At 46.4% G+C, this 24,649-nt stretch overlaps 1 protein-coding gene and 1 long non-coding RNA gene across 3 annotated transcripts in view; one reads left to right on the top strand and one right to left on the bottom strand.

Annotated features, from left to right (window-relative positions):
* Gdnf (glial cell derived neurotrophic factor) overlaps window positions 1-24,649 on the bottom strand; it is a 24,974-nt gene continuing 325 nt past the window's right edge. Inside the window, exons 2-3 of the mRNA XM_070041054.1 lie at window positions 20,662-20,838; window positions 1-3,024 (exon numbers count right to left, since the gene is read on the bottom strand). Of these exons, the coding sequence (XP_069897155.1) occupies window positions 2,540-3,024; window positions 20,662-20,812 (636 nt within the window). The 5' untranslated portion in view covers window positions 20,813-20,838 and the 3' untranslated portion in view covers window positions 1-2,539. The remainder of the gene's footprint in view (window positions 3,025-20,661; window positions 20,839-24,649) is intronic.
* Window positions 20,918-24,649, top strand: part of LOC138840736 (uncharacterized) — a 23,056-nt gene continuing 19,324 nt past the window's right edge. For both annotated transcript variants that reach the window (XR_011376212.1, XR_011376213.1), the window contains exons 1-2: window positions 20,918-21,071; window positions 21,439-21,580. This is a non-coding gene — a long non-coding RNA (uncharacterized lncRNA). The remainder of the gene's footprint in view (window positions 21,072-21,438; window positions 21,581-24,649) is intronic.

Raw genomic sequence — 24,649 nt, forward strand, 5'->3', positions numbered from 1 at the left:
GCAATAGAAATGAGCTTTTATTTGTAAAAAGTTACAAAATGATATTGTACAAAAATAAAGTCTGTAGAGAACTTTGGTTGTATAACACAAACAATCAAGACAGATCAGAGAAGTCAGAACTTCCAAAGAAGTGCACTCCTTACTGTATCAGATGGTAATCACAATGATAAAGAAAAATCACAAACTTTACCCTTTTGTGGATTTGGAGGGGCAATTTGTCCCCATTAGAACTTGCTTGTGGTATGGAGGTGACGCTGGGAATGAGCCACCAGCACCTCCCAGTCTCTTGAGGCAAGGACTTTCCATGGGATCTAGGGGCTAGGGCTGAACTTAAATCATCAGGTAACTCATCCACCTGGATCCTCCGAGTAGGCAGACAATCCTGGGACTTCATCTGAATTGGGCCAGACAGTTGGAGTTGTCACTGTTTTGAGCAGGAGAGGTTGAAAGAGAGAGGCCCTTTTCCTTTACTTCCCAGGCATGCCAGGGGGAGTAGAAAGGACAGAACCTTGAAGAACTTGGGTTTTGGGGACAAGGAGAAGATGTCGGGTACTAGCCATTTATTGTTTACTTTGAAAAATTAACATGATTATATGAGGGAGGTCAGTAGTTCACTTAATTGCTAAATCTGTCCTAGTTGTATAGCTAATAGCCATTAAGGTAATAACAGATTATCTCCTGGATAAAAATCCCTTTTATGACATGTGTAACAAGTTCTAACATAGGGCCCAGGACAATGTTCATATGCCAGCTGCCAGACAAATGCCTCATGGGTGGGTTAGGAGGTGGTTGCCCCCATCCTGCCTTTCCTCACCTCTGGCCTGGGTGTAAGTCTTGTGTGGGGCCATGGCCTAGCCAGACATCACTTCCTGTCCATCCTTGTCAGCCACCTTCTCCCCAGGAGCCATCAGGTGAGCAGGCACAGCAAGTATGAACTCCAGGAGGACCTGCTTTCTCTGCAAAGTTATCAGGGTACTCCTGGCTAGGAGTCCTTGAGAGCAAGGTGAGAGGGCAAGGACAGAGGAAGAGATACCACAGGCAGGACAAGCCTTGGCTACATGGCGCAGGCCTTCATTTTATCTTTAGGTTGACGTTAAATCTAGGACTACTCACCAGTAGGAATTTAGCCTTTTAAATAGTGCTTCTAGATATATGTGGAGAAGAGCGTAAATACCACGGAAAGTGAAGTGTAGGGCATGGTTTTTTCAGTGATGGAGCAATGAAGAAATGAAGCCCAGTGCCATTGGTTTCTGCTCACTACTCCTGGCAAGAAAGTCACCAAGATGCTCCTTCTCACATACACACACACGCACATGTGTGTGTGTGCGCGAGTGTACGTGTGAAAAACAATTAGGGGAAAATGCTGAGATCTATGGAAATTAATGAGGGATTTTCTTTAAAAAGGTAAAGTAAGTGATTTTTTTGTCGAGCGAAAACCTTTTTTTAATACTTTGAAAAGCATGGACCCTTGTTCCCAATTAAAATTTCCTTTTGTCACCTTTCTTTGCATTTTGTGAGCACATATGCTTTGGCACCTTTGAAAAGAAACTTTAATAAATAAGGGAAAAGAGAAATTCATTAGTGAATGGTAATAAATAACAATAACTTAAATCTCAATAAATATCTTCTCTATATTTCTGTATCTGAAACAGATGCATTGCATCGAGTAGCTTCTCTGGTCACTGGTGACCACGCATAAACGGAGTTGGGTATGTAACATCCGTCTCTCTGTAAACCGACAGGCCCCAGGCAGATCTCCCTGGCTGAGGCAGCCCGGGCCTTCCCAACTTGCTCTTTCTAATACTGCCGAAAACCACAACTTGCTTCCTGTTTCTGAGGACATAAGGAAATACTTCTGGGTTTGTTTTGAATCATGAAGACAGCCTTTTGGGTTCCTGGCCAACTTCTTCCCATCCTATCACCATGTTCAAAATCAATCACCAAACTGTTACCCCAAATGCTAGTTGTAGTTAAACCTCAGGCTTCAGCTTTCAAATTCAAAGGTGATCATCTTTTGTGTCTCTGCTTTTTTTTTTTTCTCCCCTCTCCTTTCCAGAGTATAAATCCAGAGTGACAGCAAAGCGAACCTTCCTTACTTTCAGCAGTAAAATGCAGTGATAAAGGAGTGCCATTTCCCTGGTGTCTTCAGACACGTGGAAACAAACCACGGGAGACACCCTGGCCTGCCTCTCTGTGCGCATCCGCGACTGCGACCGTGGTCGGTGATGGTGGATTGTATCAGATCAATGCTGGCATCAGCCAAGCAGGGACACCAGCCCTGAGCTTCTGGTGACACCTGTGGCCATCCTAGAACATCAGACGGCTGTTCTTTCTCCTATCCAGTTTTCTGTAGCTGGATTTCGCTCTACCAGGCTCCCAGGATGGCTGCCTTCCTCTTCTACTGTTTCCTCCTCTTCCTTTTCCTCTTCTGCCTCCTTGGTCCTCATCTTCCATTCTGGGCAAACATTTCTTGGGAACCTTGGTCCCTTTCTTTGTCTTGTAGCAGGAATGCAATACACAGCAGTCTCTGGAGCCGGAGTCAGATACACCCACACCGTTTAGCGGAATGCTTTCTTAGAATATGGTAAACCAGATTATCATCTAAAAACGACAGGTCATCGTCAAAGGCGATGGGTCTGCAGCAAGCCTGCCCTACTTTGTCATTCACTAGCCTTCTACTTCGGGATAAATTTTTAAGTATTTTGTCATACATCGTCTCAGCTGCATCACAAGAGCCGCTGCAGTATCGAAAGATCAGTTCTTCCTTGGTTTCGTAGCCCAAACCCAAGTCAGTGACATTTAAATGTATTGCAGTTAAGACACAGCCCCGATTTTTGCCCCTTTGGCCTTTGCGACCTTTTCCTTTGGAATTCTCTGGGTTGGCAGCTGCTGCCTGACGATTCCGCTCTCTTCGAGGAAGCACAGTCATTTGTTTATCTGGTGACCTTTTCAGTCTTTTAATGGTGGCTTGAATAAAGTCCATGACATCATCAAACTGATCAGGAAAATCCTCTGGCATATTTGCTGTTGAATAAGAAAATAGAAAATATCACATGAGACAACAATGATCATTTCAGGCAATCTTTCTAGATCAAAGTGCCCCTGAAATCAATCAGAACTGGACCCTCAATGAAAGGATCAGCCAGTTAAGCTAAATGCTCCCAATAATCCTCTAAGAACAGCAGCTAAAATGAAAGTAAGACTTCAGTTGAGAGAGGAAACTTAACATGGGGCAGGGGGTTGGTGACACACTACTTTGCAGAACATAAATTGTTACAGGTGTGGTTTTCATTTAAATGACATCTGTCAGTTTTTGCACCTGTCTAGGTGACTATGAACAGACTGACCATGTAAGGCTGTTTTCCCCTAGTCACCTAACCTAGAGTGTGGTTCTCAAGTGAAGTGCAGACTCTCCAATTTGCCCTCAAAGGCCTCTAGTTTTCTGGACTGGAGAAGGATCAAGGGACCTTTCTTTTTAAATCAATGCAAAATGAATCAAAGATCTTAATGTATGACCTGACATTTTGAAACTTCTATAAGGAGAACACTTGAAGCTATAAGTGTAAGCATTGACATTGTGAATAGGACCTCAATGACTTAGAAAATAAGAGCGTGAATAGATATATTCATCTAATTAAAAAGCTTTTGCACATTAAAGGAAACAATGACCGAAACCAAAATAATTAAGTGACAGCATACAGAATGGGGGAGGGGAGCCTTCACGTTTAGCAAGATCTTCAGGAATTGTCATCTAAGATCTAGTACACTGAACTTTGTGAAACACCATGGTAGAAAAGAGTCTGAAAAAAAAACTCTGCTGTTTTCATCTAGAATGTGGAATGCTTATCCTGGCTGAGTGGGAAAAGAACTATCTGGACAGATCACACAAAGAGTTCCAGACCTCAACTCTGCTTAAAAACCTCGTCACCCAGAAAGGGATGGAAAAGCAGTTCATATGTCACTAACAAGGTAATCTGTCAATTCCTTTGAATGGCATGACTTCACAAGAATAAGTTAAGAATAGACTATTTGGGAATAGATGTGGCCTTGGCCCAGGGTGAGGCCAGTCCCTGGTGCGGGCTGCCACAGGGCTCCCACTGTCTGCCTGCAAATAGCCATATGATGTGAGCTTTGGGAGAATGGCAGAGAAAGGATGAAGATTTGTAACCTCTTGGCGTTTTCTGAACACTCTAGCATTTGCTTTGCTGACTAAGAGAAAGGTAACAAGTGGAACAATTCAATACATTTCTAAATGGAAAGCAAATACCTTATTAGGTACCAGGCCTTTTATGCTTACCTCATGCATTTTCAGACAACTTAGTACATGCAGATATCAATCTATCAATCTATCTATCTATCTATCTATTAGAAAAATATGCTTCAAAAGAGCTATTAAGTCAGAGTAAACACTTTTCCTCCTAAAACTGTGCTCAAGCATGGAAAGGTTACATTGTGTCTATCACACTCAAAGTAGTCTATCCAAAGTTTATTTAATTGTCAGAACGTAACAGGTTTGTTTCTGCATAAAAGGAAATCTAGCTAAGGTGTCAACCATGTGTGTGTGTGTGTGTGTGTGTGTGTGTGTGTGTGTGTGTGTGTGTGTGTGTGTGTGTGTGTGTGTGTGTGTGTGTGTGTGTGTGTGTGTGTGTGTGTGTGTGTGTGTGTGTAAGATGCTAAAGTGTCTTAGATAGCTTTGTATTTTTAATAGAATAATATAAATTGTATATACTTAATATGATAGTGACAAGTCTTGGAATTGGAATCCAATAGCATGTTGTTTCTTTGGTTTGTCAGTCTTGGGACTTGAACTCAGGGCCCTGGGTGCTGTCCCTGAGTTGTTTTTTTTTTGCTCAAGTTTGGCACTCCACCACTTGAATCACAGTTCTACTTCTGCCTTTTTGGTGGCTGACTGGAGGTAAGAGTCTCACAGACTTTTCTGCCAGGGCTGGTTTTGGACTGTGATCCTCAGATCTTCGCCTCCCAAGTAGCCAGGATTATAGTCATGAACCATAGGTGCTCGCAGCACGTTATTTCTTGATATCTAAAATTTATAACTGAATGGTTCAGCTGCACAGAAGTGACAAAACTGCTTCTGTCCTGGCCGATGCCACACAATCTCCTGAATGGAAAATTGGGCTCTTCAGTCCATATGTATATCTTAAAATGTGAGGCCAGCCCACATTCTCTATCTGCTCAGAACCCTCCAACCCTCCATTTCTCCTGAGGCAGAAGCCCAAATCCATACTGGAAAAAGGCCTCCTCTGGCCTGGCCTCTGCCCCTGGCTTTTGTTATCTTACTGTTCCTCAAAATGAGGCTTCTCAGCCTCAGCACCAGTGACATTTGGGACTGTATAACTTAGGATACGTACTAGAATGTTGAGTTGCATTCCCTGCCTTCACCCAGGAGATTTCAGCAGCATCTCCCAGTGCTAGTCATGACAATCAGCAGTGTCTCTAGTCTTGGCCCAGTGTCTAGGAGGGGTTAAATCTTCCTAGTTGAGATCACAGCCACACAGCCAAGGGACTCAAGGCTTTGAGCTGGCTGCATCCTCTCAGCCTGAATCTCTGCTCCTCAGAACACCCTGGGCTTCTCCACGCCTCTTTCAAGTCAGTGTCCAAATGTCATGATCATCTGGTCTTCCCCTGACCAGGAGCCATCTGCCCTGCTCCCCCACCCCCAGCATGATGCTCACTGTGTCCTTACACCCTCTCTAACTGAACTCTTATGTTCAGAATCATGCTCTCTTCTTCTCAAAGACAATGTCAAGAGGCAAGAACTATGTCTGGCTGATGTTCACTGATGTTTATAAACCAGTGCTTAGACTCAGGTCTGGCTCCCAGGGGTCCTGACAACTGTTTACTGCATGAGTGTCCCAGGGGACACTGGGCCTCACACTGGGACCCACATCCCTAAACAGGCCAAATGACGTGCTGAGCCTGTGATGCCCTGCGTAGCACACTCACTTTCCTCACCTTCCCCGCCACCTTCTGCAGCTTCAAAGCTCCGTCCAGTCCCACCTCAACTTGGTTCTCCTCAAGGGCTTCTGGGCGAAGTGATTCCTAGGGAGCTGAAAAGTGGCAGTGCCTACTTTCTCATTTCCTTTTATCTGTGGTCCTCCTTGGGGAAATTTTCCTGACACCTCCACCACTGCCACTATTACAAAATCTTTAAATCACTATGTCTTAAAGAAACAAACTGCTTATTAAAAAGAGTGGTATGTGCCTGTATGTGTATGTTTATGTTATTTGTGATTTGTTTTCCTAATGAGTTATTAAGAGGTAAAAACAGTTAACTGTCCCTGTATTTATTTGCAAAAATAAGTATTCTGTAATTGGAGAAAAAAGCCATGTTTATGTAGAAATTTTAAATTCTATAAATAAGATGGATATATTTATTAGAGGCAATTAATAAAAATATAAAGAAGTTTTTTTTTTTTTTTTTTTGCCAGTCCTGGGACTTGAACTCAGGGCCTAAGCATTGTTCCTGGGCTTCTTTTTGCTCAAGGCTAGCACTCAACCACTTGAGTCACAGTGCTACTTCTGGCCTTTTCTGTTTATGTGGTGCTGAGGAATCGAACCTAGGGCTTCATACATGCTAGGTAAGCACTCTACTACTAAGCCACATTCCCAGCCCTAAAGAAGTCTTTTTTTAAAGACTGCCTTACAAAGAATTCATTCCATGGTGTCCCTGACTTTAAAGAATTTCGAAGTAGATCATTAAGTAATCTTAGGAACCTGGGAACACAGAAAGTTAAGACTGATTAACAATCAAGTGAAGATGCACAAGAGTAAGGATGAAACATTACTAAAATTTTAATGCAAGTGAATAGCAAAACATCTGAGTTAGGAAAGTTGAACTTCTCTGGTTTCATGTCTCATGAGTTTGTGTATTATATAATAATGTTTTGAACCACCTTTTACAGTGTCCATATCTAGCCCCGATGCCTTTGAAGTTCTTGAAAACATTGTCCCCCTTTTAAAACACATTGGAACTGTCTGGCTTTGTCCTAAGCTTTTAGCAGATAACATCTGGAATGTTCGGCTAGGTTGAATTTTAGTTAAATAGCAAATACAATTTTAATAGTTTGTGTCAAATATTACATTGGACAAATCTTGTAATATTTGGAACTTACTTATACTCCATTATAAACAGATTTAGTGCCTTTTATTTTAAGTTCTACTTGGCTTTTTCCTGGTGACCCATGCCATCTGTGAATGTACAAACCACTTATGGTTTGGGGTGATATAGTGAGCATGTATACTAATGCTGGTTAAAGTACTTCTTGGTAATGGTCAATATATACCATAATACATTTGTCCAAACTCATATCATATCCAACACCAAGAGTGAAGCCAATGTAAACTGTAGATTTGGGGTGATTGTTAAGTCAGTGTAGGTTCATGGATTGACTGTAATGAGTGTATCATTCAGGTGGGGATGCGGATATATAGAGAAGGCTGAGCACTTGTGAGGACAGGAAAACTATTGGGAATCTGTGTACCTGCCTCTTAGTTTTGCTGTAAACCTAAAACGATTTGAAATTCTGCTTTCTGGCATCTGGAAAGGGTGCTAACTGAGGTATGTCCACACTCCCTTTGATGGGAAATCTCTCTCTCTCTCTTTTATCTTGTTGCTATAATGGAAACTAAGTTCCTAGTATTCAGGCTCTAGGTGATGCTTACTGAGTTAGAGTATTTTTGTCCCTTCATATTGCTGAAAAAAAACTTAAAGAATCCACAAATGTTTATAGAGGAAGTTTACACAGATACAAATCTGGACAGAAGGATTAGAAAAGAAGACAAACACACTGTTATTTTTCAAGCCCCAAATGAAACAAATCCCTAATTCCAGGCTTTTTGATGCCATTCTAGGCGTGGGTGGTGGGGATTAGAAGTCATAATCACCTCCCAGGGTGCTGAGCAAACCCCTCTAAGCCTGTTCTTAAGAATTTTGGCTGGGCATGGTGACACACACCTGTAATCCTCAGGTAGGAGAATCACAGTCTCAAAGTTTGAGACTTCTATCTAAAAAGCAAACAGAAAGGACAGACGGGGTATAATTCAAATGGTAGACACATTGGATTCAATCCCAGTATTACCTAAAAACAAAAGATCCAAAACAGAAAAGAATTCCAAGAAGGCTCTATAGTCAGCCCAGGCAGGTAACCCTCAAGGATGAACTCAGAAGCTGATAGTTGCCTCAGTCTTCCAGGAATTCACTGAGCTAAGGGAAAGAAAGGGTTTGGGTTTGGATTAGCTCCCTAAACTCTGACCTAATGACATACTTTTGTTTATCCTGTAAAGGGCTTGGTAGAATGCTAGATATATAAAGATCCCTTAGCTAGTATCCATTTAATAGTAAAACACTTACAAACCATATAAGAACTTCATTTTTTTAAAAAAGCAGGTAGGTTAAACGTGCTCATTTCTCAGATACACTTGGGAGATAGATCTTAGAAAACATATTTATCTCAAAGCTAAAGTTTTTGTAAAACTCAAATGCCTAAATGCACTTAAGTAATCCTTCAGAGTGCAACCAAATATTTTGGCATTATTCTATTTAAAATATTTTTAACTTTGATGTATCCTTTGCATAAACAGTGTTATTTAAGGAAACAAAATCTTGTACTGGGGCACAACTCTGAGCAGAAATGGTTCACTGCAAGACTTTGTCTCCCTTGATTATGGGGAGAAAATAGTCATAGCACCTTAGGAACAAAGGACTGGGATGCTGACTGTTTAGTACAGTTAATTGGGTTTTTATGGGAACAATGGTTAGGGCTCTGTATAACGACTGAACCAAAATTACAAAATTCAAAACATTAGGATTGTTAAATTGAGGTATCACTGGACAAAATATCCTACAATGTCAGATTTTTCTCTTAAAATGGACAGGTTAATTCTACATTAATCAGAAAATCAGTATTATACTTGCAGCTGGCTTGTTCTCTTCTATCTTGGTGGACTGGTATGTCAGAGGGCCCTTAGCCTGGGCTCTGAGGATGGAGGGAAGATCTGTGAGGTTCTAAGGGTCTGAGGAAGAAGGAACTTGTCTCCAGTACACACAGAGACTTCTTTGGCAGAGGAGCTTTCCTAGGCTGGGCTTACACTGGCTTTGGCAGATGCAAAGCCCTAGACAGAAGGTCTAGAAGTCCTTCCTCTGGAAGGACTTGCCTTTACTGCATTGTAAAGCATTTAATTTGTATCTTGGAAGGGCCTGGACTGTTGCCTCGAGGCTTACAGGAGGTTTGGTGCTTTTCCTACGGGCGAGAAGCATGTTGGAAATCAGATCATGGACAACCTTTCGGGGGGGGGCAGTGCCCACTTGAAGGATGGGGCTAGATTCAGAGTGAGGTCACAGAATGTTGCACTGTGGTCTGCAGAGATGCTGGGTGGTCCATCCTGATATGCAGAATGTTCCATGAATGCTTGTCCACAAAGAGCCAGTGAGGAAAATGGATTTCTCTAAGAGTGGGAGACAGTCAAATTCTTTGCCTGTCTGAACTGCTGGTAGGTCAGGTACAGATGGTGGTAGGTATATAGTGAGGAATGTGAACAAGAGAAGTGTGTGTATGTGTGTGTGTGTGTGTGTGTGTGTGTGTGTGTGTGTGTGTGTGTGTGATATAACAACTGAATGACAACCATCATTTTTTGAAAATAATAATTTGTGCCTTCTAAGAAGATACAAACATAATTTTCTTTCATTAATATTGCCATCGTATTACCAGAACTATGTAGCAAAGTTTTTTGTCTTTAAAATTTCTTGAACAAAATTTCATCAGGCTAGATCTTAAAGTATGGCTTCCTTGAAAATATGCTCAATATGACGGTAGAGTGGGTGCTTACTTTCACACAGAATTAAGTGTAAATCTGACATCAAGCAGGGCATTGCATCCTGGCAGATCCGGAAACTGAGGCCCAGAGAAGACAACTATTGGTTCAAGGTCATGTGGCCTTGACTTGTGAGTTTGATTTTCAAGTTCAATTTAGTTCTAATGCTGTACCCTACTTGTTTGTTTCTAAGTAAAAATTTAATCACCATACAACTTTCCAAGTCTTAAGGCACAAGGTAATACATGTTGAAATGGAACAGGCTGGGAAGGTGTCTCAGTGGTAGAGTGCTTGCTTCGTATGCATGAGGCCCTGGGTTCCATTCCTCAGCACCAAATAAACAGAAAAAGCCGGAAGTGGCACTATGGCTCAAGTGGTAGAGCTCTAGCCTTAAGCTGAAGAGTTGAGGGACAGCGCCCAGAGTTCAAGCCCCACGACTGAACACAAAAAAGAGAGAGAGAAAGAAATGGGACAGAATGTTGCTTTCACCTTATATATTTACCAAACTCAGGATAGGAAGTAAGAAATAAGTCAACTTTCTGTTGAACCACTCAGCATGAACCTTGGTATATGCAGTAGATCGCAAAGTTAGGCCGCCACGGGACACAGAAAACAGCCAACAGTCTCCTAGAAAGGGAAAGCTATGCCACACAGGGGCAGCTCTCCCAGTCGAGGTTCTTGCGTATTAATTCTGTGTCAGGTCTGGCAAATTCTCAGTCACAACCGGAACACCAGCAGCCAACAGTGGCGGCCGATTCAGACAGAGAGGCCCCATTTCCGGAAGCTCCACCTTCTCTGTCTGGCTCTTGCTGCAGAGTTGGAGAGGATGAAGCTCAAGATTCCAGGCTAGGTCAGTCCCTGACCAGCTGCATGACCTTGGACTAGTCACTTAACCCTGCAGAAGTCAACTCAATGCCCTCTGGGGCCCTCTTTAAAACTCTAAAGCCCTAAGGTATGGAGAGCCCATAGAAAAAACTGCCTGACTTGGTTTCCTAGCCATCAACAGCAGGGGCCCATGAAGGACCACAGAGGGTATTTTGGAATCTAGCGACATTCAGTCTCTTCAGTTTACCTTTTGGCTCAATGTATCTGCTATTTTTGAAGTAATCCTCACCAGTCCTCTTTCAAATCAAGTCACTTCTGGTGCCCTACTTCACACAGGCAAAAAGATATGTAGAGAGGACCCTGTATTTGCTTCTGAAAAACAAACAAACAAAAAACAAAAAACCTGCTTCCAGTATAAGGTAGCCTCAAACCTCAGTTTCCATTTGCTGGCCCCATGGCTGGTGGAAATCTGGCATACTAAGAGGACACAGTACCATATCACAGGCTCAAATGGTCCAGTCTTTGTCACCTAAAAGTCAGATACCACACTTGCTACTTTCTTAACATCTTCATTTTGTCCTTTTTGGTTCTTAATGTTTCCAGTATGTCTAAGGCATTCCCAGCTCCTGACTCCAAGTCTAGAACTGTCCGTGGCAACTGCCACCAAACAGATGGGGCGCGTGCCACCATTCATCCTAGAAGGTCATCGATGGGCTGTTAACTCTTACTTGACATCCAGAGACCTCCAAAATGTGCAACCAGGGTCCACCAGAATGCTCCAATTCTCTGAAAAGTTCTGTAAAGTATTATCATCTGCTTCTGTTTCAACATGATGATTTAGTCACTTACTTAAACTAATTTTCAAGAAAGCCCATAGATCACTAAGCTCTGAAGGCGGGTGCATCCTCCATTACGTAAGGACCATCCTTGCTTTCCTATTTTGGACACGGAATTCATCTAGTGTTAGGTAGACTGCCTTAGTCAGAATGTACGGCTGGGTGAACTCCAAGCATGGTCCACAGCCTCTGTTCTTCTAAAACCAGCCAGCAGCTCAGGCAACTTAACACAGCCACTATGACCCTTTCCAGAGATTCCAGTACATTCTCCCCACCACCAGTTGTTTGTTGACAATAGGCATGACATCAGTTTAGCAGTTTAGTTGAAAAGTCTTTGCACTGTAAAACCTCCAGTGTTTTGCTTTTTTTTTTTTTTTTTTTTTTTTAAATCTGGATTCTCTCAGAGCAGAAGGAAAGACCAACCAGAATGCAAACCACTTCAGAATATAAAAGAAAGAGTCGAGGGTATACTTTTAAAAGCCACTAAAATGTCATTTTAATTACTGCCTTACCCACTTTGACCAACATGGCCTACACTTAGTAGTTATACTATATTTTGAACTGTGAGCCTACAACTAAGAAAACTTACTGGTACTTACAGTGTACTTGAAATTACTTCATGAATGCAAATAGTCAAAACTCCACTTAGGAAACAGTATATTCATTTCATATTCCCATTCCAGTTACTCTGATTTCTATGCATGTGGTCAGTACTTCATTATAGTTAGACTACTGATTTACAGTAATGCAGATGACTCCCCTGGGAGGGGAAATGCTCATTTCCCTGCTCTTTAATCAGGAAAACACCCAATGGGGCATCCATTTGTTAGCTAATCCATGAACACGTGGTGTGAGCTAAAAGCACTCCACAGCCAGCAATAAACACCCCTAGCTAACGAGCACACACCATGAGCTCTGCTACTGCCCTTATAAAACACTTAATGGGGAAAGGTGAGAAATTACCCAGTAATATTAAGTGGGGCAGGAGATGGGGTTAGGGACAGGGGCAGGGGGAGAACTCCAAAGGAACCAGGTAGAATGTCTTTTCTCTCTCCTTCCTGCAAAGTCCTGTCCCCAGCCCTTCAGGAGTAGCAGGATCCCACTGAGATTCTACATTCAGCTTCCTGGCCTTTCCCAGGAAAGGGAGCAGCTAATGAAAAGAAGGCTTAGGGACTGGGACAAAAATAAGACCAAGAGAAGATGATTAAAGAAAAACCAGAAGGGTGAGAATTTTTTTAAAAAATCATTTGAACTTGTTTGCCAAATTCCTGTAGTTGGAGGAGGAATTTTCTAGCCCTCATAAAAGAACTTACTGGAATCTAAAGGCTCTTCAGGTTTCATTCTGAGCCAAATGCATTTGTAAAACTCCAGAGTTGGATCTTAATCACTATTGACTGTTTGATGCCCTCAGAAAAGCCACCACTGAGTGTCCGGGGCTGGCATGCAGTGACTGTCAGTGTCCTGTGTCCTGGGGACAAGCATGAGTTCTGGACTCAGGCTGGTCCTGGCCCAGACTATGGTTGTTTCAGTCCGGGAGCCCTGCTCTCTAGATCTTAAAACCATAACAGTCACACCTCCGCATCAAGATTAATATAAGGAAAGTTTTGAGCTCCATGTCTGGCCCCCAGGAATCATGAAACAGATGGATCTCAACAAATGGGTCGTCACACCTATGGTCATCTTTCTGTCATGTTCACACAGGGGCAGCGGCATAAAGATCAACTCTACACTCTCCAGATCAAAACAAGATTACCTCTGAGGGGCCCCAGTCCTGAGCCTCTGTTAAATCTACCATAATCTATAGAGGAGACACAGAGGTCCAGACGCTGGAGGCCCTGGTCTGGGGCCTGGAGTGGCCAGTCCTGGGGCTCTGTCTGCCTCTCTGTGTGCCTCATAATGACTGACAGTGAACTGCAGGAGCAGCAATGATTTCTTTTGTATCTTCATAGTGAAGCTCGCATGCAAGCTTCTCTCAGGATTGGTGAGTAGTTTTAAGGGAACCAGTCTCCAACTTCCAAATGTGCCTTATTCTACCACTGAGCCTACAAAATGCCCTCCTTCCGCATGCCTCTTTGAGAGTCCTCCTTGTTCTTTCTTTAATGCCATCTTTCCTGTCTTACTGCAAGGCCCGCAGCTATCACACAAAGACTTTCAGACACCAGCTCCTTAGGACCAAGTAATACCAAAGTTCCTGGCATGAGGACATATGAGGACCATGCACATAGTACTCCAAAGAAGTTTGCCAGAATCTAGTCAAGTAGAAATACCCAGATAAATCGAAGCTGTAGGGCAGTATAGGAACTAGAAAGCAAGAGGAGTTTGGGTGCTTTTTCAAAAAAGTCATTGTTATTGGCAAGGGTGGGAATAATTTTAAAGAAGAATAAAGAGCCCAGGCAGTCAAATGAGTCTGGATTTAAACAACATTATAGAAAGCATTGCCAAAATTAGGGAAAATTGAAACTGCTCATTGTATAGCAGTATTTTATCAGATAAATTTCGTGAGGTTAATAAGGATTTGTGCTTATGTAAGACATTGTCCTTGCTCTTAGAAGGTATGTGCAGAAGTATTTAATGTTATGACATATGCAATGCATTCTCAAATGGTTCAGGGAAAAAATGAAAGAAAATGCTACGAAGAGGTCGGTCTCAGTGGTGTCAGTTTTCTGTAGACACTAAAAGAGACGCCATATGAATAAACCAAGACATACTGAAGCCGTGGCTCCATCCTTCATCCTGGAGGAGAGGAAGGACAGGTGTCTCATCTGTGTGTCTGTCCAACGATTCATCTTATAATCAGAACCCAGAAGTGAAACTGCTGAGCTGCATGCATTTGCTTTGAAAATGAAGTCAAACCTTCTCTCACCAAAAGCAACTTTTACTTGTACTCCTTAGTTAGAGAGTTTGTCATGATCTAAAGGAGTAAAATTGGTAAAAATTCTGCCAAAAATATATTTAAATATATTTAAATGGGCTGGGAATGACATATAACAACTTAGAGAAAGGTTAGATGTCCAGTTAAAAGATGGCAGTTTCACCGTGTTTAGTGGCAGGTTTGCGTGCAGACAGAAGACTCGGAACTTTAAAAGCCATGACTTTCCTCCTCAGTTTCCACTTCAGTTAAAGCTACATAAGGTTGGGTTTGGCCTCTACTGAGGTAACCAGAGTAACTGGGGCCAGTGGATGCCTGTTCTGTATCTAGTTGAGCGTCCTCCTGTCCCTGTGGGGAACTTTCCCAATCACCAGGCTCCATGTGAATGTCGCTTGCATTGGCAGAATGAAAGTGATCTGACAACAAGTATTCCATAAGGCTTCCCACTCAAAGAGACTGCTTTAGTAGCAAGAGTTAGCCTTCTCTCACTGTGAGAAGTATCAGCACTGTGGGAATTCTTACACAGATCCAGGTTTCTCTCCTAAGAGTGTCAATATCTGGGTGTTGAGGTAGCTGCTAATGATACTGCTCTAAACCCATTCCAGGCCCAAACATAATTTTTTTTAAAGGTGATTTAAAGGAAGTTTTAATACCCTCTCATTTCTATTGACTTGCTTGTTTGGTTTTCTTGGAAATCTATGTTTTAGGGTAGTGAATGTTATTTTCTTCAGCAAGCCAAATGTTTGTGTTTTCTTAGCTCAGCAGGGAACAGTCTGTGTTTAGCCAATGACTGGCCTTGGGAATAGCCATCTGAGGTTTGAAGTCTGGCTTCACCACTTCCTAGATCTGTGACCTCTGACAAGTCTTTACGTCTCCTTTCTTCACCCTAAATGGGGATAACCTGGTCCAGTAGAATTCCCCAATAGCTTGGCTTTAGGGTGAGATAAAAACTGGTCTAATCTTGTGGAAAATTAAGAGGTGCTAGTACAATGCTTTTAATAGTGAGTTTTTCTTTTCAGTTGTTCGCTTACTTGAGGGTTAATAGTTCAACTTGTGCTTATACCCTAAAGCTTTTTAAAAAAGCAAGTGCACGATACTGCAGAATGAAAAATATGCCTAATGTCATTTGCCTGGATAACATTTGCTGCAAGATCCTTCTGGAGCAAGATCCCACTTCCATTACCTCCCTGCAGGAGGTTCTCCACTTCCATAGCAAACAGAGCAGACCCCTTCTGCTCCTGGATCTTACAGCTCTGAATAATCACTTAGCAGTATCTTACATTACCCACCACTTCTCAATGCTTCATAGCTAACACTTGGACACTGGTCTGTCTTCTCTGTATCTGATACCTACACCTTTACTCTATTGCCTACATGTTTTCCTATGCTCCTTAAATTTTCCTTCCTAGAATTCTTTCCTACTCTGATCAGAATGAATTCAGCCAAAGTAAACCCCTCACAAAAGCCATATCATCTATTTGACTGAGAGTTCGTCATCTACCCATCCGCCTTTCTGTCTGTAGTTTACAAGTAGAGAGTACAAGCTACTTAAGTCCCCAGTTTTGCCTTTTTTTGATACTACACAGTATCTAGCACATAAAGGGCGGTATTTAGTACTTACTTCTTGATTGAGCTCAAGAGTATAATTATAGAACAAGTATTTTTATCAAGTAAAGGCCACAAGTGCTAAATTAAAAAAAAAAGATCAAAGGAATATCAGGAGGGGTAAATGCCCTCCTTTCATTTTTATATCACTGAAAGCCAACACTTTTAAGCTCATTGCTTAGGTTGCTGGACCAGTGTAATGTCCTAAGACCTAAGGCTATCCAATTCAAAGGGAGCCTTAAATGCAGTTCTCTGAACAGCAAAGGTTTGAAGTAGGCCTTCGGACTAAGGCCAGGGGAAGATGCTGGTCTCAGATCTCAAGTAAGGGATCAGTGTCTCCTAAAAGAGCCTGATATGCACTTCCTTAATTCCTAAGAGCTCATTTCCAGCTTACATAATTACTTTATTACAGTATTTGTTCCTTCATACAGTCAGAAGCCACAGGAAGCAATGGAAGGATGGTGTTTATTTATTCGGAATTCACTGTCTCCTAACATTAGACTTAAAAGTTTAACATGTATCTAGTACTAGAAGTTTCCTCAGCTGTAGAATGGTAGGCTAATCATTTACTAATGTTCACTCCCAGTTTCTTTTTCTGGTGTTATAAAATATTTTAAATAAATGCTCAAGTAGGATCAATTAAGGTAGAAATGCTCTCTTGATATTCAGGAAGCCTTTGACTCCTTAGTCACTTCTATAGGTGATCATACCCAGCTCTGGCTCCCCTCTTCCCACCAAAGAAGAGGGTCTCTCTCATGTGATGATGGGAGTCTGATGAGAAAATTTCCATAGGAAATATGTGGGGAAGAGGCAGAACTGTAAAACCTGGCAAGGGCCAGGGGTAGCTGACCTGGGGGCAAAATCCCAGGCAAGGCTGGCCCGCCTACGTGCTGACCAACCAACTCTAGGACCCAAAATAACCTTCCTCTAAGGCCTGCATTTCTCTCACTGTCTGTGCTATGTCGTGTGACTTGAAATTTAGAGCAATGTCCTGGCAGAACTATGGCAGAATGGAGTTCTCTGGGTGCTGGGAAGGAGCCATTGGAAGGAAGGTGACAACTCACACGTACAATCTGTATTTATGGACCACAAACGTTCTGAAACAATATCTCACTTAATTCCCAGACAGTTTAATATTATCCCTATAGTACAGAAGAAGACTAGGATATAAACTCCATTTGATTTGAACATGTCAGCTTCTGTTCTTAGAACCTCAGTGATTTCTTTTTGCTCTATACTTCCCATCTGTAGATTATTGGTACCTAAAGTAGAGATTCTAGCCTGGTGATGTCATGAGTTTCAGTTTGGATACATCATAGTTTATGTATGCGGGCTTTTATGAACTAGCCTAAGATACCTTGACATAAAAGATTGTTTCTATAGGCAATTCTATGACCCGCTACCAAAATGGTGGGCTGTAATCTTAATGGATTAGAATGAATTGGGAATTAGTTGTAATTACAATTTAACAGTGCACTGCTCAGTGTCTCTCTTCTGGTTGGCCTTCAAGTTAAACTCACTCTATTACCCAAAGTTCCTTCCCGTTTAATTTTTTACACATACTCCAGATGTACATTCTCAGGAAAGATGTTCCCCGAGGACAGGGACTTAGCTATCTGTTAGGTGTGCCAGGTTATTCCCAGTTTCCAAGGCACTAACAGGCATACATGAACTATTTACTGAATGAATATAGCACTGAAATTGCAAACATTAAAATACATGTACTTTATGCTCTTAGCTGAAAAATAGATTCAGAGTTAAGAAATGGAATAAGACTATAGTGGCTTACTCAATAAATAAGACTTCAATAAATTCAGGGAATCCTGTACAAGAGGTTTTAGTTGTTAGTTGAAGGTCTTTCTTGCCCATAGAAAATCCATGTCAGTGGTTTGGGGAACCTATGGCCCCAGCTACTATAGGCTTGCTTTCCCATCATACATCTTACACACTTTGGGCAAGTTACTTTACCTTTTCGGATCTCAGACTCAGAAAGGCTTCCTTTTAGCTTTAAAATGGTGAATTTCACCTTATAGATTCCTCATGCCTGCGGGGCATCAGTGGCTCAGGCCTGTAATCCTGAGGCTGAGATCTGAGGATCAAGGTTCAAAGCCAGCCCAGGCAGGAAAGTAAAGCTGAAGGACAACGCCCAGGCTCACAGTTCGAGCCTCACGACTGACAAAAAAGAAAAAAGAAAAAGATTCCTCATGCCTACTCTCACCAACCCCTCATCTTAGAGCAGATAGTAGCAAAAGGAAATAAAATGAACAAAGGTAGTCAAGGAGAAAAGCCATACGTCCCCCAGTAAGCAAATTATAAGTCTCTGAGTTTAAACAAGAAGTCACTATATGGGGTGACAATGAGCCATTTACTTTTAGCCAACCTCTAGGCAAGTAAGGTAGCCTATGGATCCTATTTGTTTAGTTCATAGTATAATAGAATAGGACTCATTTGTGCTGGAACCAGCAGGGCACATGCAATCTCAAGGGTGAGTGTCGAGTGGGTACAGTCCCAGGTCCCCTTTGAAAAGCACACAATTAGGCTATGGTCAATGTGATGACAGTTCTTTTGCTTAATCATTAAGTTCTAGGTATCTGAAAGGAACTAGAGTGAACTGAATTTATAGTACTTTTTATTTTCAAATGAAATGCAATGACTTAATGTTTTTCTACACCAGCCTTGGCCAGTTGCACCGTGTACAGTGTAGGATATAAATGTCAGCACTGTGTCAGGAGAGCATTGACACTGGTTGAGTTTTAAAGCCTGCACACTATTTTTGCCTTTCCTGCACTGACAGCCTGCTACTGAATTGGACATACCTGGAAAGAGCTCAATTTGGCTTAGAATACAGCCCAATTTCTTTTTGTAATCATTGCTCTTGTCATGCTTCTGCTAGAATAGTCTTCTCAAAGGAAAAACAACATTGTTTTCTGATAATTTGAATGGTCAGAATCTTGTCCACTGGTGATTTAGCACCAACTTGGGAAAACGGAAGTGATCCTCTTTCTCAACCCTAACTTAGTGAGCTAACTTGCTGGCTTTGTGGCTGGCTGTACAGTTCAGGAGTTAGAGAGTTTTCTTATTCACTGACTTTTTGGAGCAGAGGACCTCCCTCTATTATACACTTGTCTTCTATTCATTGAGTTCTATAGTAAGTAATTTATTCAAAGTCACAATGTTAGTTGAAAGCACAGTAACAGATCCAGGAGCCATTTTTTTCTCAAACAAGCTTAGATAGACAGGATATGGCAATTATCCCTCCAGGAATTAATCAGCTTTGTAATCAGACACTTTTTTTTTCCTCTCTCTCCCCACTGACATCTTAGGTAGAAAACTAGTTCCTGCCATTGTGTCCATGTCCCCCTGGCCTCCCCTATTAGAATAAATGCATGAAGACAATGTTTTTAATTTAACTTGGATCAGAGAACATTTATATTCACTAGATGTGTGACTGAAACCGAAATCTTTAAAGATAGGATTATGCAGGTAATTGATGGAAAGTCTTGAATTTCAAAGAGTCAACCACATTCTCTTTCTAACACTAAATCATTCTTTGAAACCCTAATTTGCCTTAGCAAAATACCATTTTCCCTCTTTCCTGGCACTTTTTCAAGAAGATGCTTTTGTGGATGCAATTAAGCATGAAACAAGTACATCACATTTTATGGGTTGTTTCCTAGCCCAAGGCAGTGGAATCTGGGAGGTTCTTGGGGCATGAAGGATTCTGCTTCTGGGCTGCTTCTGCTATGGCAAGACCACAGTATATTTTAAGTAAAATAGCTAGAGGGTCATTACTAAGGAGGATAAAGGAGGGAGCTAGGGGGGAAAGCGAGTAGACCGAGTTATCACCTGTTGCTTATTGGGAGTGTGTCAACTTTTCTACAGTTACCTTTGTTACCTAGAGACCCTGCAACAGTCTACATGTAACTGGTCATCTAGCATATGCCACTTTATGGAACAGATCATCTCTGAGGAGTGGAGGGTAAGTTATAGCAAATCACAGTTGACATGCTCTAATTGTTTCTGCTTGTAGAACACATTGATTTGTGACTGATAAATCACAGGCTTGATTTCTAACAAGAATAACTTGGTTTTCCCTTAAGAGTCGCTTTCTCACATGTGTCTACAGCTTCTCTTCCCCCCACCCCCGCCCTTTCCCTCAGCCTGAACTATTTACGTCTAAGGCTTCCTAGAACAGGAACTTTTCTGACACTGCCCAGATGCTTGCTCTGGAAATTCTGTGTTTTCTCTCTGGTTAGGTTTTGTGAAACCCCAGCTTCTGCCCTCATAGGCACGGTTTAAAGTGTCATAGTTTTCACAATTAACCACAGCCAAACATAAGAAGGACTACGGAAGGAAGGGGGTGGGGGGTGCGTGTGTGTGCGTGTGTGTGTGTGGGGGGAGAGAAAGGACCTGCGTGTCCCGAGAGGGAGAACCCGCGTCCATTGCAAGGAGATCCTCTTTGCGGGACCAGCCGTCCCGCGTCCCTCGCAGGCCAGGCAGATCTCCTCTGCCCCCCGCCCCCCGCCCCGTCACGCCCCACCCCGGGCAGCTGCGGGGCAGCCACACTCCCCTCGAGGGCCTTGCCCCGCGGTGGGGCGGGCTGCACCCGGCCTCGGGGGCGGGCCTGGGGTGCTTGCTTGCGTGCGGCGGGTGGGGGCACCCCGGGGTCCGCGCGGGGGAGGGAACGGTTCTTACAGTCAGGGCTCGGCGCGAAGGGCGCGCGGCGGCGGCCGAGGGAGCGGTCTTCGGCGGGCGCGTCGGGCAGCCTCTTAGCGGCGGGCAGCGGGAAGGCGGACGCGGTGTGGAGCAGCACCAGGCAGACAGCCACCACATCCCATAACTTCATCTTAGAGTCCCGTCCGGCGGCGGCACCTGCGCGGGCGGGCGGGCGGGCGGGCCGGGAAGGCGCGTTAGTGAGTGCGCTGCGGGCGCCGAGGGGCCGCCCCCTCCCCACGCGCGGGGACAGGCCCGCGCTGGGCGCCCCCTCGCTTTCCGTTCAAAGCCTCAGCTTAATGGCCGCAGCTGACCTCCTCGGCCACCCGGTCCCCAGGGGTCAGATGTTCCAGCAGGGACCTCGCTTTCCCACCGGCACGCAAAACAACCCGGTACGGCGACGCTGGGCTTCCGGGCATCTTCCCCGTCTCCTCGCGTGAGACACCCCTGACCCCTGGCTTGCCATCCGGTCCCCACGCTGCGTCCTCCACCCCGAGGGGAGACCTTCCCTTCCCGGGCTGCCAGGCGCCCCACCGCCCCCCAACAAGCCCCCCAACAGCCGGGCCCCGCCGCCCACACTTCAGCCTCCAACCTCAGTAACTACTTTGTCCCCACGACTTAAGGTCACCAACAGTAAACAGCGCGCGCCCGCCCCGGCGGGGTTTCGCCGTGGCCGTGGGGGAGAGCGTTGCCCGCGTCTGGAACATTTGCACCCCACGCCCTAGCTCCGCCACGTTTGACTTGACTTGATGCTTGCAGTTTGGTGAGATTCTGGCCCCATCCCACCCCTGAGGAGTCGCCGCCAGCGGCCTGCGCCTGGCTCACGCGTGGACTACTGTCCCGGTCCCGGACCAGCGGAGAGGCGCGCGCCGGCAGCCCAGGAAGGCCTTAGACCGAGACGGTGAGGAGTTGGCTTAGTGCTCTTCCGGCGAGGGGGACCCCTGCACTAAGGCCTCACACCCTGAGAAAGGAGAGCCGCGTGGTTGGGGGTGGGCGAGAAAAAGGCCCCGTGAACTTGAGGCCAAGCCCTCAAGTTCAGGCCCTTACAAATCTGGGTGTTCTAGTCTCCTGGGGACCACGGACCGGAGAACTCTCCAAGTAGATTCAAGATGATTATTTCCTACCCTGTCACCTCCCCCCACCCAAAGCCCACCCACAACGGATTCTTAGAGCAAACCCCTTGAATTGTTTCCTGGGGAAGGGAAAACGGTGTCCAGGTAAATGCAACCCCCCCCCCCCGCCAACATCTTCTATTTCTCCACCCCCCCCCGTTAATTTCTGGCTTCCTGGGGCGCTGGCCTCCCTTTCCCTGTCCTCCCTCCCTCCCTCCCTGTCCCATGATCCCCCCAATTTCCACCCAGAACTCCAGCGCCAGCCCCTAGTTCAGGCCACCCGGGAAAGCGTTTAATTGGGCCGCCACCTCCCACCGCAGCGGAGTCGAATGCATTTTCCATCCCTTTGGCGTCAGTGGTGCGCGCAGCTGTTGGGCTGGGAGACTGGGTAGCGACCGGGAACTCCGAGGACCCGCGGCTCTGAGCGCCCCGGGCGGGGGAGCGAGCCCACACGTCTCCGGGTCGTCTCTGGGGCCCGGCGCGCAGGCCCCGGAGAACGAACTCCCAGGCCGCACCGTGCGCGCCGAGCGCCGCCGAGGGGGCGCTTGGGCCGCGAGGCCTCCCGCCCGCGGGGTTGCGGGCTGTGCCAGCGCCCGGTTGCGTGCGAAATGGCTGGCGGGCCGGGCGGGCAGGGAAGCGCGGGGGTTAATGCGCCATCCCAAATCGTGGTGCCCGCCGGCAGGAAGCGGCGGGGGCCCCAGACTTCCCTTCCGCATTAACAGGGTCCCCCCGCCCCCCCCGGCCTGGCCGACGGAGGGTTTTTTCAATTGGACGTGGAGAGCCTCAATTAAAAGTGTGGCGAAGCTGGCAAAGGAGGAAACACGGAGACACTCGCGGCCTGGCCGGAGGAGCCTCCCGTCCCCACCCTAGCCGCGCGTTCCCCCCCCCCCCCGCCCCCGGCACCTCGAAGGTGCTGCTGCCTTCCTCTCCTGGGGCTCTCCCGTCCGCGGGGGTCGCTGGGCGGCCGGCCGGGCGGCGCGCTGTGCACACCGCACACCCACCGGGCCCTTCCCACTTGGTTTATCGCTTCTCCCCCCAAAGCACCAAGTTGACGTGCTCCCCCTTGCTCCCCAAAGCTGGGTCTCATCCCAGCGCGCGGATGGCTTCACGCGCGGCAGCGGCCACGTGCAGGGAACTGAGCTTCGCTCCCCGGCCGGGCGCCTCCCCGCGACCCGCACCGTCTCTAGTGACGCGGCAGGCCAGTCCCGCTCTGGGGCCCCGGACTGACACACTCGGCTGGGGCCTGCGGGGCGCCGGCACCTGGCGGGTCCCCAGGCCTAGGGGCCGGGCCGGGGTGAGGTAGCGGGGCGGCGGGGGGGGGGGGGGGTTGCGGAAAGGACTCCGAGAAAAACCAGAGCTCGCGTCTGCGAAATGGCCTCGCTCCCTGCTTCTGAGGTCCCGGCACCAGGGGGCACTAGAAACCGCCCGAGCCGCGCAGGGCCCACGCGGCCCGGAGGCTGCCTTGTCATTTTAAGTGTAAAACCCCCCAGAAGAAGCCCTCCCTGGAATCCTCCCCACACCCTTCCACCTGTGGATGCCCTGCCAGGCATCCCCGACTCCCGGGGTTCCCGCCCCCCGCGCCTCCGCCCTGCTCCTCCTCTTCCCACTTCACCTGCGGCGGTTTCTTGGCAACCCGCTTTTTAGACGCCTTCTTCCCCCCTCGTCACCCCGACAGCCTGGCAGCGGGGTGAGCGCTCGCGCCACCGGTCCCCCCCCCCCCCCCGCACCTCCGCGAGCTGTCAGGTTGGAGGTTTGTTTGGGCTTTGCCTTCAAGAGCCAGGCCTCGGGGAGCCCGCTACAAATTCGGGGGTGGGGAGGTTCTTTTGGGGGGAGTTAGTAAGGACAGAAATGACCAAAGGAGCCACTGCACTGGACGGATGGAGGCCTTAATCCCCTATAACTGCCCAGGGAGGGGGGAAAGAGGCATGTTTCTGAAAAGCAAGTTTGGGGGTGGGGGGCGTCTGTCTGATTAGAGAGCCCCAGGCCCCAGAGTGCTGGAATGTCTTGCAGGGGTGGGGTAGGGAGTCAGCCCACTTCCTGGACACTTGACACTTGTCACTCGTTGCAAAGGCGACACCTCCCCCTGCCCCCCAACCAAAGGGAACGCACGGGGAACCCGCACCGGCGGAAAGCCGGGCACGGCCCCCCCTCGAGGGCTTTGCCCGAGGGGAGAAGTTGTATTTCTTTCGGGGAAACGCATCCATAATTCAGACTAGGGCAGGCGCGTCCAGCCGAGCGCTCTCAGGGGCTGGGATTGTGGCCTGGGTCCGGGGCAGCTCGGAGCTGGGGAGCCTCCCGGGGTGGGCGCTCCCATTCTGATTCTGCCCCAGGCCGGGGGGGGGGGTGCAACAATAAGCCAGGGCACCAGGGGCCTGGGGGTGGGGCTCGGGGAAGTCCTTTCCCGCCCAGAGTCGGGGTCCCTTTTCACTGGGTGAAGACTGGACATCCACCTATACGCAATCAGTGCTGGGGGGGGGGGGCTCAACGGTCGATGGAGCCCCCCCCCTCACCTCCACAGGAATGGGGGCACTGGTAAAAAGGCAAAGCAATCGGGCTTGATCAAGACGGAAACGGAGCAAAGCCTGGCCGGGAGGAGGTGCGCCCCACTTGTAGGTTCTCAGTCCCTTCGCATGGTCCCTTGCCCCGTGGCCTGAGTTTCCTCTCCCATCACACCCAGAGGAGCGTGCTTAGTAAGGTCCACTCTCAATGACGGTCATTTCTCTGCCTGATCCACGATGACCCTTTAGGGACTGGCCGAGCCGGGGAGAGGGGGACCTGCCTCCCTCGGGCGCTCGAGGATCCAGGGCTCGCAAGAACTCCACTGGGCTCTCTCCTTCGTCCTCCCGGAGGCTCGCAGC

The sequence above is a fragment of the Dipodomys merriami genome, unplaced genomic scaffold (genome assembly GCF_024711535.1).
Source record: "Dipodomys merriami isolate MVZ:Mamm:240054 unplaced genomic scaffold, mDipMer1.0.p SCAF_30, whole genome shotgun sequence".
Lineage (NCBI taxonomy): Eukaryota > Metazoa > Chordata > Mammalia > Rodentia > Heteromyidae > Dipodomys > Dipodomys merriami.